This window comes from Eptesicus fuscus, chromosome 14, assembly GCF_027574615.1.
Source record: "Eptesicus fuscus isolate TK198812 chromosome 14, DD_ASM_mEF_20220401, whole genome shotgun sequence".
Taxonomy (NCBI): Eukaryota; Metazoa; Chordata; class Mammalia; order Chiroptera; family Vespertilionidae; genus Eptesicus; species Eptesicus fuscus.
In genome coordinates, this window is record NC_072486.1 from 55,473,984 (window position 1) to 55,489,610 (window position 15,627).

Below are 15,627 nucleotides of genomic sequence, written 5' to 3' on the forward strand. Positions count from 1 at the left end.
GGCAGACAGGAGCCCTGCTGCTTTTCATAGCCAGATGTTTTGTGGGCACCTTTCTCAGTTCTGGTTCTCTGGGCTGGGGGGCCCAGCTTGGTGTTTATACCCCAGAGTTCTCAGTGGAAACTCCCCCATAGCTGAGATAGCCCTCCAGACCTTCAGCTACTGTCTGTGGGAACCCAGCCAGCCCTTTTCGCCTTCGCACTTCCTACCAGTCTCTATGAGGTCTCCACTTGCAGTCCTTGGTTATCAGGGGTCTCTCCCGCTTGTCTTCAGTTGATTTTTCAAGGTGGTGGTTCTGTATTTTAGTTGTATTTCTAGGTTGGTCCTGGGAAAGTGTCAGTGCAGCTTCTATTTACTCTGCCACCATTTTTTTTTTGATCAATACAAAAGTTTATTTAATAAAAGTTCAATGCGAAAATGAACAGGACTCTATTTTTATACTGTAGTAAAACAGGTGCTGTGGAGAGGGGACATGTGGAAGCAGTTGATTTCTCTGGTAACTACAGCCATTCTTTATACTTGTTCCAAGGCTTCTAACATGATGATACTATTTCCTTGTATTAACTACCATTCCAATACTGTTCTGTTGCCCACCAGTTGCCATCTCCACACATTCATCTATCACAAGATTCATAAAGGGATCAAATCGCCACAATATTCCTTGGACATGTCTGCCACCATTTAATTTTAATAACTTCTGGCCCATAAACTTTTAACCCAGGAGGGTGAGCTTTGCTCATAGTGTCCAAGCGAGCTCAAAGATACTTCCCTCTACTGCCATTTTTAATCTCTCATTTTTATTAGACTTTTAATTTACAAGCATATAAACTTTTTCTATTATATTTTAAAATATAATTATGTATATTTTCTTGCTCTTTGCTTCTGATATTTTTAAATTTAACTTTTTTATACTAATAAATTTAACATTTTCTTTATAAATTGTCCATGGCTTCCATTTCTGTCCATAGCTTCAGAAAACTGAAATTCTTGTGTAGTCTTACAATGACTTCCTTTTTCTCTTTAACTCAAGACCATAAGGACATTCCTTTTGGAGTATGATATGAGGCAAAGCACTATGTTGTTTCCACATAACTAGGCATTTCCCCCACACCATTTACTAAAAAAAAACCCATCCTTTGGCCATTTGTTTGTGCTACTTTATTTTACATCAAGTTTTTATTATACTTGGGCCCTATAGTTATTTTCTAATTATCTGTATTATTGGTTCTTGCACTAATCTTACATTATTGTAAATACTCTATATGTCTTAATATCTGGCAAGTCTTGTTCCTCTCATTTTTCTTCAAAAACTTTGGGGGATTATTTTTATTTTTATTTAATCTTTCAAAACTTTTTTTTTTTTTTTTTAGCCTGGCCAGAGTGGTTGAGCATCGACCTATGAACCAGGAGGTCACAGTTCCATTCCTGTTCAGGGCACATGCCCGGGTTGCAGGCTTGATCCCCAGTGTGGGGCTTGCAGGAGGCAGACGATCAATGATTCTCTCTCATCATTGATGTTTCTCTCTCTCCCTCCCTCCTTCCCTCCCTTCCTCCCTCCCTTCCTCCCTGCCTCTCTGGGATCAATACAAATATATTTGAAAAGAGACATAAGTTGAGAGAAGTTAAAAGACTTACCCAAGGTCTTATATAGAGTTACCACAAAACTTTCTGAATCTTCATGTTAAGTAACTATTGTAATCCCTTGCCACATCCCACCCTCTTGTCAGACTGTACCTGGTTGCAGACTGGCTTATATTTGAGTCCTGGTTTGTTTAGTATTAGCTCCAGCTGCCTTCGGTTAAAATTGGATACGCCAAGAGATTTCACCAAGCCAGCATCTTTGCAAGCTTCCAAAGCCTGTAGAGTAAATGCCAATGAATTAAGACGAAAGCCTCAAAACAAGTAAGAATGAATGTTTATAGGGTTAGTATAAATTATTTAAAAAGGAAGGTCCATGGGTATGTCAATAGTCATTCTGTGAAGAAAAAAAAGTGGGGGAGACAAGCAGGAATCATGTGATTGAGTTTGAGGAGCATTGTATAACATATCTTCCCTCCTGTAATGTATATAACAATCTTATTTCTTGAAATTTGTTGAGGCTTTCTTTATGTTATGGTACCTAATCAAGTTTCATTAAGTGTCTGATATGTGTTAAAATGTATATTCTCCTATTTTGGGATGCAAATCTCTCTCCTCTGTCTCTGTCTCTCTCTCATACATATATGGATGTGTACACCCACATATACATACACATTATATATAACATTAGGTCTAGCTTTTCCTGGTTTCTCAATAATTTAAAGGAATACGTCAGAAATTTCCCACTATGATAGTGGATTTATAATGTTTTCATGTATTCCTTTTTAAATGTTTTCCAAATTTTTGCTTTATATATTTTGCAGATATTTTATTGGGTACATATTTGTTTAAAGTTGATATATCTTGCCCAGCTGACATGGCTCAGTGGTTGAGCCTGGACTTATAAACCAGGAGATCACAGTTTGATTCCTGATCAGGGCATATGCCAGGGTTGTGGACTTGTTCCCCACTAGGGGGCCGCAGGAGGCAGCTGATCAATGATTCTCTCTTATCACTGATGTTTCTCTCTCTCTTTCCCTTTCCCTCTCCCTCTCCTTTCTTTTCTGAAATCAATAAAAACATATTAAAAAGTAACATTCTAAAAAAAAAAAATAGTAAATTGGTATATCTTCTTGGTAAATTTAATCTTTTATCATGATATGGGATCTTTCCATCCCTAATAATGCTTTTGGTTCTTAAGACTATGTTGTCTGCCTAGCCTGTGTGGCTCAGTGGTTGAGCACTGACCCATGAACCATGGTTTGATTCCCAGTCAGGCCACATGCCCAGATTGTGGGCTCAGTCCCACATAGGGGACATGCAGGAGGCAGCCAATCAACAATTCTCTCTCATTATTTCTCTCTCTCTCTCTCTCTCTCTCTCTCTCTCTCTCTCTCTCTCTCCCCATCTTCTCTCTAAAAATAAATAAAAATAAATGTGCTCTCGGGTAAAGATTAAAAAAATAAAACAAAAAGACTATGTTGTCAGATATTAATATAACTATACAACTTTTTCTGGTAAGTATCAGACTGATAAGATTTTCCCCATCCTTTAAATTTTAACTTTCACATGTCTTTATGCTTAGATGTGTCTAATTTTAATCTGTAAATCTTTGTATTTAGTAGTGAATTTAGTCCATACTTATTGCAACTATAAATATATTTGTACTGTTTCTACCATCTTAATTTCTTATTTCAGTTTTTCCCACTTTTGTTTCTTTTTAATACTTTCTTTTTAAAAAAAGTTTGTATCTATATCTTTCCTTTAATAAAGACAAGAACTTACATGCTCCCATATTCCTTGATTTACCCCTCCCCTAACATCTATGATGTTAATAGTCTATGTAGAATTTAACTTCCTATTATTATAGGTATATTTTTCTCTTTTTATTTAATATTAGATAATTTTATAGGTAATAAAAACTATATCGTTTGATTTGATCACTTTCACTTTGTACACTTTTTGAAGCATTTTTTAAATTTTTGCTCCTCTTATTTAGTAACTAGAGGGCCGGTGCACGAAATTCGTGTGCGGGTACAGTCCTTAGGCCTGTCCTATGATCAGAGCCATCTTCCCAGGCTGCCTGCAGCCAGCCCTGCCCCCAACTCCCAATTCTCTGTTCACCATTGGGTGATCGGAGCCTGCTGGCAGAATCGAGAGGTTGGCCGTTCTGCCCGCTCACAGGCCCCACCCCCACCGCGAGTTGCCCTCTGTGTGTGGGGTGACTGGTAGGGCAGGGTCCTTGGCCTGGCGCCACCTTCGTCTCCTGCCTCCCACCCCTGGTTCTCTGTTCACCATCGGACAATCAGAGCCTCCTGGCCAGGGAAAGGGACCAAGAGGTGGTCAGTGCACCTCATAGTGACTGGCTGAGCGGTTGTTCTTGTCATTCCGCCATTAGGGTCAATTTGCATATTACCCTTTTATTATATAGGATAGAAGCCTGGTGCATGGGTGGGGGCTGGCCAGACTGCTCTGCTGGGGGCCCTGGATCAGGATGGGGGTCCCAGCTGGGTAGTGGGGTCGGCCAGGGCAAAGGGCTGAGGTTGTTCTGGTCATTCTGATCATTCTGCTGTTTCAGTTGCTGGGCTTTTATTATATAGGATAGTTTTCAATGTTGGTCTTTATGTGACAAAACTTTTGAGCCGTGTGTGGATTAGACAATATTTTTATCATACATCATTTTTGTCTTACAGTTTGACTGGATATAAAGTTCAAGTTCAATGTTCTTTATTCTTCAATACTTTGAAAATACTATTCTTTATCTCTTTTACACCCTGTGCTGCTGCTAATAAAACAGAACCAATCAAAACAAAACTGATACCAATCTCATTATATATGATTAATTCTTTTACTGTCTTTCCCTTTCCAGATTTCTTAGTTTATGCTTTATGTATTTTTGGAGTTCTGTTATAAGGTGCATAGATGTTTAAGATTTTATTACTTTTTTATTATAAAACAAACTTCTTTATTCCTGGTAATACTCTGCTCCAAAATCTTTGTTCATATTAAAATAGCTACTCCAGCTTTCTTTTTATTTCTGTTAGCCTAGTATATTTTTTCCTGTTTTTTTTCTCTTTTTTAACCTTTGACTTTAAACATATTTATATGTTTTTATTTAAAGTGGGTTTCTTGTATATAATATATAATGGGGTTTTGCTTTTTGTCCATTCTGACAACCTTTGCCTTTAACTGTATTGTTTCAAAATGTATATATATATATTATATATACACTGTGACTATTGATACCACTGAGTTTAAATTTCCCATTTTGGTATTTGTTTTTTATTTCCCTACCTATTAATTTTTCTTCTGTTTTTCTTTTCCTGCCTTCTCTTGGATTATCTTTTATTATTCCATTTTATCTTATTTATTGGTTTACTAGAGGCCTGGTGCACAAAATTCATGCACGGGGGGAGGGTGTCCCTCAGCCCAGTCTGCACCCTCTCCAATCTGGGACCCCTAGAGGGATGTCCGACTGCTTATTTAGGCCCGATCCCACATTGGATATCCCTCTCACAACCCAGGACTGCTGGCTCCCAACTGCTCGCCTGCCTGCCTTCCTGATTGCCCCTAACGGCTTCTGCCTGCCAGCCTGATAACCCCCTAACCACTCCCCTGTCAGCCCTTTTGCCCCTAACTCCCCTCCCCTGCAGGCCTGGTCACCCCTAACTGCCCTTCCCTGCAGGCCTGGTCCCTCCCAACTGCTCTCCCCTGCAGGCCTGGGTCCACCCCAACTGCCCTTCCCTGCAAGCCTGGTCGCCCCCAACTGCCCTCCCCTGCAGGCTTGATCGCCCCCAACTGCCCTCCCTTGCAGGCCTGGTCCCTCCCAACTGCCCTCCCTTGCTGGCTATTTTGTGTCCACATGGGGTCACGGTCAGAATCTTTGACCACATAGGGGCAGCCATCTTGTGTGTTGGAGTGATGGTCAATCTGCATATTACTCTTTTATTAGATAGGATAGAGGCCTGGTACACAGGTGGGGGACGGCTGGTTTTTCTGAAGGGTGTCCCGGATCAGGGTGGGGGTTCCCTTGGGGCGTGGGGCAGCCTGGGCAAGGGGCCTGTGATGGTTTACAGGCTGGCCACACCCCCTGGCGACCCAAGCAGAGGCCCTGGTATCTGGGGTTTATTTATCTTCTACAATTGAAACTTTGTAGCCTGGAGTGGAGCCAAGCCTTCTGTTCGCTCTGTGGCAGCAGCCATTTCTGTTGGGACTTATGTATCTTCTATAATTGAAACTTTGTAGCCTTAAGTGGAGGCCTGGGCCGGCCAGGGTGTGCAGAAAGCTTGGCTTCCTCCATTGCTGGGGGCAACCCTAGCCTCCTGCTCTTTCCAGCTCCGTGGCTGCCGCCATTTCTGTTTGGATTTATGTATCTTCTATCATTGAAACTTTGTAGCCTTGAGTGGAGGCCTAGGCTGGCAAGGGCAGATGGAAAGTTTGGCTTCCTCTATTGCCGGGAAAACCCAAGCCTCCCTCCTGCTCTCTGTGGCTGCAGCCATCTTGGTTGGGTTTATTTGCATATTCACTCCTGATTGGCTGGTGGGCGTGGCTTGTGGGTGTAGTGGAGTGATGGTTAATTTGCATATTACTCTTTTATTAGATAGGATTTGCTATGCTCTGGAAGCATTTTCTCTTTATATTTGATATTCTTAAATTTCTCTAGAATGTGTCTAGGTATGGGTTTTCTTCTCTTCCCTCTTTGATAATCTATGCCTTTTCAATATCTTTGTTTTCTTCTCCTTCAAATATTTCCTTTTTTTTCTTTCTTGTTTTTCTATTATGTGAATACTGAAAATTCTAATTGTATGCTGTACATCTCTTAGTTTTTCTTTCATATTTAATTTTTTTCTTATCTTTTCCTACTTCATATTGGTAGATTTCCTCATTCTGATCTTTCAATTTGATCCCATTTTCCTTATTTATATCCATTTCACTTTTATCCCATCTATTGCATTGTGTTTTATTTTTCCTAATTATTACTTGCTTAATGCTTGTTTTTAAAAAATGTTTTCTTGTTCTTGTTTCACATTGCTAGTATCTTTTCTTATCTCTTTTAATATATTATTTGGCTAATTTAAAAGTTCTTGGTCTTCTGTTCTGTTTATGTTGGGATCTGTAATTGAGATATGTTGTTTCCTTGTGAAATAAATACCTTGTTATCTTGAGCTATGAGCTATTTTCTCCTGGGGATATTGGCTACCCTGAGAGGCAGACCCTTAGACGGAAACACCAAATCTACTCAGCTCTGATGACAACAGGAGTGAGTATATGTTCTCTCGGGTAGAGAGCTCCAGGGACCAGAAAACTAGTAGCTGCTTCCTCACCCCTCAAAACAACTCCACCCTTCAGGTCTTCAACTGTTACCTAGAGGGAAACACCCATTAGAAAGAGATACTGTACTTGTTAGAGTATATTCCCTGGGAGAGTAAAGGCTGCATCTCTTCCTACTAAATCAAATAGGAATAATCAGATCACAGTTCAAAAATGTAGTCTTTTAAAATAAAAGAATAAAAGGCCCATTTGAACTTACCTCCCAAGTGGCACACAGATTTGAATTGTGATATAACCAATTGCCATATTTATCTTTAGGATAGAATTCATCTCCAGGCTAAAAAAGAAAAAAAATAACAAAGAATAATTCCTGTTATTTATATCTGGGAATTGAAATGATGGAATTTGAATTGTAATTATGCCAATATACCCTAGCCTTGGGAAAGCAATAAAAGTTTAATTATTTGTTAGTATGTTTATATAATTATATAATACATTATATTTTTATATATTTCTCACCTTGGTAGGACTGTCAGAAATTCTTTCATTTTCCCAAAATATGTGACACAGTAATCCCATTATCCTACACTGGCATTCATTTTCCCTTTATTTATCAACAGATTATCCTTATTCTTAATCCATGAACTTTTCTCCTAATGACAGATTTACTCATCAAAAAAAGAGTAGAGGTTGAGAATTAGGACTCTGAGACTCAGTGTTTTGACAGTTGAGGAAAGCACAGCGTGTTACTTCTCAGTTCTGGCAGACTTGCTCACTGTTTTGTTTTGTTTTTCTTTCATTTTGGGGCCCTCCAGGAGTTCAGCATTTCTTTTTCCTACTTCACACATTAGTTAGTGTCAACTTTCCTCCCCTGGTTTTTGGGTGATCCTTTCCCAACTAAGGCTAACTGGCGTGGAACATTGTCTTTCAGATTTCTCCTTTTTGGCTATATCTAAACATGGGACTCATTTCTTATGGGCTTGAAAATAGAATAGAGAGAAATGAAAGATGATTCCTAGGCTCCTGGGGTGGATGGTAGTAATCATTTCCTGAGTTTGGGTTAGCAATCAAGAGGTTTTTTTAATGAATATTTTGAGTTTGAAATGACCAAATGTTCAAGTGCTTATTTGAGGAGGCAATTGAATAGGGAAGTCTCAGAAAGAGGCTCAAAAAGAGGCCATGGCTGTAGACAAAATTTGGTAGCCCTTACATATAAAATAGTATTCAACCCTTGCAACTATATGAGGTCACTCATAGACACTTAGAGTGTGGCTCAATTAGACAAGAATATTGAGAACAGAAGTACTATTCTGGGCATAACAACATTTGGAGGTTGGCAGAGAAGCTGCCAAAGATTCAAGAGAGGGTGGTATTATAGAAGTCACAATAAGAAAATGTGTACAGGAGATAGTGGTCAACTGTGTTGAAAGGTATCAAATAATATGAGGATACAGTGTCTATTGGGTATGGTTGTTAGCATACAAGTCTTTGTAGACCTTGATAATAGGAATTTTTATTGAAAATCAAGCAATTGGACAAAATTTATATATATATAATATATATAATATATATAATATATATATATTTGATTTCAGAGAGGAAGGGAGTGGGAGAGAGAGATAGAAACATTAATGATGAGAGAGAATGATTGATTGGCTGCCTCCTGCATGCTCCAACTAGGCATCGATCCTGCAACTGGGGCATGTGCCCTTGTCTGGAACCTTATGTTCAGTCTGCAAGCTACACTCTATCCACTGAGTCAAACCAGCTAAAGCAAAATTCATTATATTTAGAAAACCTTTTTTTTCGTCCACTATCTCACCTGAACAAAACTTTCTCCTGATGATAACACTTTCTTTAGCAAACACAATTTTGACTCAATTTCCTCCTGTCTCATTTACAGTAGGAAAAAGGCTCCTTAGTTCTCAATGCCACATAATCATTCATGTTAATTACCCTTTCTGTCTCTGCTTCCCAAGCTCTTTGAACTTCTCAACACTATGGCCCACATTTCCACTCCAGTCACCCTCCATATTTGTTGCCTTTTGCATTTCCCAATTTTACTTCTGTTTGGAATAGTTTTATGACTCTACATACACTGTGTTAAGTACTTTTTACTTTCTAAGACTTTAATTAAGTCCTTATCACCCCTGAACCCATGTTATCTATTTCTCTTAAGCATGTTCCTCTTTTTTTTAAAAAATATATTTTATTGATTTTTTACAGAGAGGAAGAGAGAGGGATAGAGAGTTAGAAACATCGATGAGAGAGAAACATCAATCAGCTGCCTCTTGCACACCCCCTACTGGGGATGTGCCTGCAACCAAGGTACATGCCCTTGACCGGAATTGAACCTGGGACCCTTGAGTCCGCAGGCCGACGCTCTATTCACTGAGCCAAACCGGTTTCGGAAAGCATGTTCCTCCTAAGCTTCCATTGTGCCTACTTTACTCACCCCTTATCTGAATCATTCGATGGTCTTTCTCCCTCCACTCCTGCTCCTACTGAAGACAATATTAGAAGAATAATTCAACTCTCTAAAAATCTATGCTATTGATTCTCATTCCTGTTCATCAGTAACTTCATTTATTTTTTTTTAAATGCCATTCATCATTAAAAAAAAATAAGGCAGAAGGGACTCTATATTGTCGGAGAACAAATATGGGAATGGCATCAGGGGATTTAGGATCTGATCCCAGTTCTGATGGATTTTAAACCTGAGTTAGCTATTTCATTGCCTTGGGCCTTAACTTCCTCTTTTGTGAAATGAAGATATTCTATATATTGGAATATATATTTCTACCAGATCATTTCATAATATTATCTTTTATTATAAAATGTCAGGCATTGTGTCAGTAATTTCACATTATAATTTTAATGACTCCTCACAACACTAAGCAAGTGAGTTATTATTGTCTCTAATTTACCAATAATGAAATTGAAGGAAAGTTCAGAAATATCAAAGACTCTATGCTAATCCTATATAATAAAGAGGTGATACAAATTAACCCTCACACCCTCACAAAGATGGCTGCCTACGACCAGGCCAGCAGGGGGGTTAGTGAGGGACAACCAAACGACTGAACAAGCAGCTGCGTGGGGTGACCAGGCCAGCAGGGGGGCAGTGAGAGGCGACTAGGCTGGCGGGGGTGGGGGCAGCTTGGGGCAACCAGGTTGGCAGGGGGTGTGGTAAGGGGTGACCAGGCTGGCAGGGGGGTTAGGGGGGTTAGTGAGGGATGACCAAATGACTGAACAGCAGGCTGTGTGGGGCGATCAGGCTGGAGGGGGGAGAGGCATGAGGGGCGACTAGGCCAGCAGAGGGGGCAGTTGTGTGTGACCAGGCTGGTGGGGGGTGGCAGTTAGGGGCGACCAGGCCAGCAGGGCAGTTAGGGGCAATCAGGCTGGCACACAGAAGCAGTGAGGGGCGATCAGGCCAGCAGGGGGAGGGCAGTTAGGGGCAACCAGGTGAGTGATTAGGAGCCAGCGGTCCGTGATTGTGAGAGGGATGTCCGACTGCCGGATGGGGCCTAAACCGGCAGTCGGACAATCCCCTGAGGGGTCCCCGATTGGAGAGGGTGCAGGCTGGGCTGAGGGAACCACTCCCTCCGTGCACGAATTTCGTGCACTGGGCCACTAGTAAGTAATAAAGCTGAAAGTCAGTCCCTCTTCTGTGTGATTCTGAAGTCCATACTCTTTCCGCTGGGCCATGTTGTAAAGGGATGTGTAAAGGAATCAGGTAATAACTTGACCAAGTCATCTGGCTCACATGTGACAGAGCTGGGGTTCAAACAAGGCACCTTGGTTCTGTAGCCCATGCTTCATACCACTATGCTTGCTAAGTGACCTCTGATTAATGAGTGCAGTGGGAATCTGTTATTTTGTTTCCTACCATCCTTATGCCTTCTTCTATAGAGGGGCTCATTCTACAATTACAACTCTTGACCATAGATGTCAGTCAGCCATGTCCTTACACAAAGATTAGTCAGCAAAAGTTACATGACCCAAGCAAGGCTGATCAATGTTTCTCTATGAGGTTTAATGTGTAGTCTCTCTTTCTCTGAATTCTTAAGTTGTATTATAAAGTGGGATTGGCATGTCAATGGGCATTTTGCCACCATATAGAAAGGAATTTTTGAGAATTAAGCCACCAGAACACAGGGATAGAGAAAGGGCCAGAGTGTAGATACATAATTTGAACTTATGGATCCAGTCATTCTGGAATTAGATATGCCTTGGAATTCTTAGTTCCCTTTTTTGCTAATGCCAATTTGAGTTGGGTTTCTGCCATTTATAACAGAGCCCCGACTAAAACAAAGGTGTTGGGTATGGCAAGTAATGAACAAAGAGTGTGGGATTGTCTAGGTCAGTATGGGGTTGTGGATAGTGAGGATTTTCCAGTTGAGAATTGGATATTCTTGCTATGCAATAGCAAGGCGTCTTGTTAAAATGTTGCCTTGTTGTGTCTTGAGACTCTGACAATGGGCATACTAAGATTGAAGCTTTAGGGAACTTAGTAGGAAAATGTTGGGTGTTAGAATTGGTTGGCCATTTTTGCAGTCTTCAGTCAGGTCCTGAAGAAATAGAAATGTGTTTATTGCTCCTTGGCTTGTAAGATGAGTGGTAAGATCATATTTTGCAAAAACAGGTACTTTCTGCTTCTGTATGCCTCCCCAAATGGCAGAAGTTCAGCTCTGAGCCTTCTAGAGTTAGAAAAGTCTGTGTCAGCCAAGGCAGGAAGGTAAGAATCCTAGAGGGAAATAAGAATCCTTGTCTATTTCTATCTGAAGGCAAGATCTCAGGCCAATGATGCCATACCCAACAAAGGAGCACCATCCAGTGAGATGCAGAGTGGGTGCAAAGAACGCTTTATTTGTGCCTTCCTGCTTTGTATTATTTCAAGCCAGATGGGGGCAGTAAGCTGAGGACTGAGCAGATGAGCAGAATAAGGAGGTTCTGTACTAAGATGCAGAAACCACAGCCAAGGATTAGATGTAAGAAAGCTACTCTATGAGATTTCTAGTTTTAATTACTCTTTCAGGGAGCTGACTGAATGTGAATTTACTGAAAGCCTAGGAAAATGTTAAGGGATATTTTCATGTCCGTGAAATCTCAAACTGACCATTAAAAGCCTTTGATTAACCAAGGCCATTGTGAAGCTGCAAACTCCTATCTACATGAAGTAGGATGCAAAAGGGGAATCTTTCCCCAAGTCCCTCCTGCATGTGACCACAGAGAAGAGTCATCAGGGAAAGAGCTTCCAGAGAACAGAACAGGGCTAGCAGGTTGCTTGTGTAAAGGAAGTCGGGCCACCTCAGTGGCAGAGAGTCCTTGTTCTTCCTGAGCAGCAGGATCTGGTTTGCCTCGCGCACAAGTGACCAGTTTCATTTTCAGTCTCTCCTTCCCTCAGAGACATTTTAAAGCAGTTACTTCTCTTCAGCAGTGTATATGGGATGTGTTGGTGGTGGTTAAATTACCACTGAGTCCATAGATTGAGAAAGTTTAAGGAAGAAGTGCATTTGAACTAGAGGAATAGCTATCACCATGATCTTGTTGCTGACCCCCCAAAAACCTGACCATTCTTTGGGTTATGTCCCTTGGAGCAGTGGAAGCTGAGTAAGTTTTCAGTTGTCTACATAATTTTGCATTATTTCATGCAGGCACATTTTAATCACTATGTGAGTGGGAAGAAGGGTGTGTCTGGATGCTGGACAGGTAAAATATGGACTACTGTGTGTGGACTACTTGGTGGTTTGATGGACAGCTTAAACTACAATTGTAAAGACGTGCTATAATAAAAAGTGCATTGGATTAGGAATCAAGAAACATGGGATCCAAGCCTGAGTCTGCTACACATAATCTTTCTGGGCAATTGTTAGGCTAGGTCAGTGCTGCCTGACCTACAGTAACAAAACAATAACATTCTGTGGTGCTAAGTAATGAACTAGCTTTGTGCACATGGCTGCTGGCTCGTGGCTGCCAAAGAGCAGAGGCCAAACCTTTAGGTATCTGAACTCACCTTAAAAGCCATGGGCATTTCAATGATGTAAAGATCAACATAATCTAGCTGGAGGGTCTTGAGTGTCTTCTCCAGGTATGGGCGGACCCTCTCTGGTTCAAAATGCGTAGCCCACAGCTGAAAGAATAAAAAGGGAATAGTGAACTAACATTCACGCTATTTAAAAATAATAATAATGTAGCTCTTTATTCTTTTTCATAAAATTTTTTTTATTGATTTCAGAGAGGAAGTGAGAGGGAGAGAGAGATAGAAACATCAATGATGAGAGAGCATCATTATTTGGCTGCCTCCTGCGTGCCCCCTACTGGGGATCGAGCTTGCAATTTGGGCATGTGCCCTTGACCGAATCAAACCCAGGACCCTTCAGTCTGCAGGCTCTATCCACTGGGCCAAACCAGCTAGGGTATAGCTCTATTCTTTACAAAGCCTTCATATGCATTGTATTCATTTATTTTATTGCATAAAAATATATATGCTGAATTATTATGTAGTATAGGATAAGCTGACATAACTCTTGGCACTTAGAGTATAACTTTATCAGAATATAGTACGATGATATGTATTCATATGTTCATTGCAGCTTTATTTATAACTAGTGGCCTGGTGCACAAAATTTGTGCATGGGTGGGGGGAGGGTGTCCTTCAGCCCGGCCTGCACCCTCTCTAATCTGGGACCCCTCAGGGGATGTCTGAGTGCCGGTTTAGGCCTGATCCCTATGGACATCTCTCTCACAATCTGGGACCACTGGCTCCTAACTGCTAACCTGCCTGCCTGCCTGATCACCCCTAACCACTCTGCATGCTGGCCTGATCGTCCCTAACTGCCAGCCCTTCTGGCCTGATCACCCCCAACTGCCCTCCCACCGGCCTGATCGCCCCCAACTGCATCCCCCTGCTGGCCTACTTGCCCCCAACTGCCCCCCTGCCAGCCTGCTTGCCCCCAACTGCACCCCCCTGCTGGCCTGCTCACCCCCAGCTGCCCCCTCTGCCAGTGGCTTGCCCCCAACTGCACGCCTGCCGGCCTGCTCGCCCACAACTGCCCCCCCTGCCAGCCTGATTGCTTCCAACTACCCCCCCCCCGCCAGCCTGCTTGCCCCCAACTGCTCCCCCCTGCCAGCCTGCTTGCCCACAACTGCCCCTCTTTGCCGGCCTGCTTGCCCCAAACTGCCCCCCCTTGCCACCCTGATTGCCCCTAACTGTCTCTGCCTCTGCCCACCACCATGGCTTTGTCCAGAAGGTCTCCTGGTCTAATTAGCATATTACTCTTTTATTAGTATAGACTAGTGGCCCAGTGTATGAAATTCATGCACGAGGGGGGGGGGTGGGGGAAGGGGAGTGTCCCTCAGCCAGGCCTGGACCCTCTCCAGTCTGGGGGATCGGGCCTAAACTGGCAGTCGGACATCCCTCTTGCAATCCGGGACTGCTGGCTCCTAACCACTTACCTGCCTGCCTGCATGATCACCCCTAACCACTCTGCCTGCTGGCCTGCTCGCCACTAACTGCCCCCCATTCCAGCCTGCTTACCCCCAATTGCCGCCCCCGCTGGCCTGCTCATCCCCAACTGGCCCCCCTGCCAGCCTGATCACCCCCAACTGGCCCCCCCTGCCAGCCTGCTTGTCCCCATCTGCTCCTCCCCCCCCCCCACCAGCCTGATCACCCCCAACTGCCTTCCCCTCTTGGCCTTATTGCCCCTAACTGCCTCTGCCTTGGCCCCGCCACCATGGCTTTGTCCAGAAGGACGTCCGGAAGGTCTCCTGGTCTAATTAGCATATTACCCTTTTATTAGTATAGATAGCCAAGGTATGGAAGCAACCCAAGTGCTCATCAGTAGGTGAGTGGATAAAGAAGTGGTGCATATATGCAATGGAATCTGACTCAGCCATTAAAAAGAATGAAATCTTGCTGTCTGCAACAGCATGGATAGACCTACAGGGTATTGTGCTGAGTGACATAAGACAGAAAGAGAAAGGCAAATGTTATATGATTTCACTTATATGTGTAATCTAGAAAACAAAATAAATGACAAGCAGAAATAGAAATAGACTCAGATGCAGAGAACATTTGGATGATTGCCAGAAGGGAGGAGAGTTGGGGGGGGATGCATGAAAAACATGAAGGGATTAAGAAGTACAAATTAGAATGGTAGTTACAGAATAGTCATGGGGGTGTAAATAATATCAAAGGGAATATAATCAATATGAAAACATTTGGAGAGCACCCGCTCAAGGTTTAAAGTTTTACTCTACTGAGAGACTGTTTAATAATAAAATCTTTAGGCACCATAACTGTAAAGCTATAATAAAATGAAAGCTTCAAATTGATATTTTGGGACAATGGCTCCATGTGGCCCCTCTGAATCATAACCCATAAGTGGCTGGTGATTTGAAGAGTTGCAAACCCCTGGAGAACTTGGAAGGAGACTGAGTGGGAGCTGGGAGGAGGGTGAAATCAGAAGCAGTATCTTCTTTCTTTAGGTTCCTCAGGAGAATTGTATTACAAATTCTCTAAAGTTCTACAGCTTTATTCCTGCACAGCCGCCTGTGAATATACATTCTTTATTCCCACTGGCTTTCATTTTAATCGTGATGCTTTATCTTTCTGAATGCTCTTCAATGGATAGTGGTATATAACACTGGAAGTTTAAATTACTCACAAGGTAGTTATCTAAACAAAAGGTAGTATATCCATACAACGGGATACTATTTGACCATGAAAAGATACACGTTACAACTTGGATGGATCTAGAAACATTATATTAAATGAAA

At 42.1% G+C, this 15,627-nt stretch overlaps 1 protein-coding gene and 1 pseudogene across 2 annotated transcripts in view; both read right to left on the reverse strand.

Moving 5' to 3' along the window:
• Nucleotides 1-15,627, reverse strand: part of LOC103294105 (aldo-keto reductase family 1 member D1) — a 46,109-nt gene that overhangs the window by 15,641 nt on the left and 14,841 nt on the right. The window contains exons 3-5 of one of the 2 annotated variants that reach the window (XM_008150492.3): nucleotides 12,863-12,979; nucleotides 7,106-7,183; nucleotides 1,732-1,854 (exon numbers count right to left, since the gene is read on the reverse strand). In XM_008150492.3, coding sequence (XP_008148714.3) covers nucleotides 1,732-1,854; nucleotides 7,106-7,183; nucleotides 12,863-12,979 — 318 coding nt within the window. The remainder of the gene's footprint in view (nucleotides 1-1,731; nucleotides 1,855-7,105; nucleotides 7,184-12,862; nucleotides 12,980-15,627) is intronic. The other variant, XM_054726586.1, reaches the window with a different exon arrangement.
• Nucleotides 417-737, reverse strand: LOC114234777 (small nuclear ribonucleoprotein G-like; annotated as a pseudogene).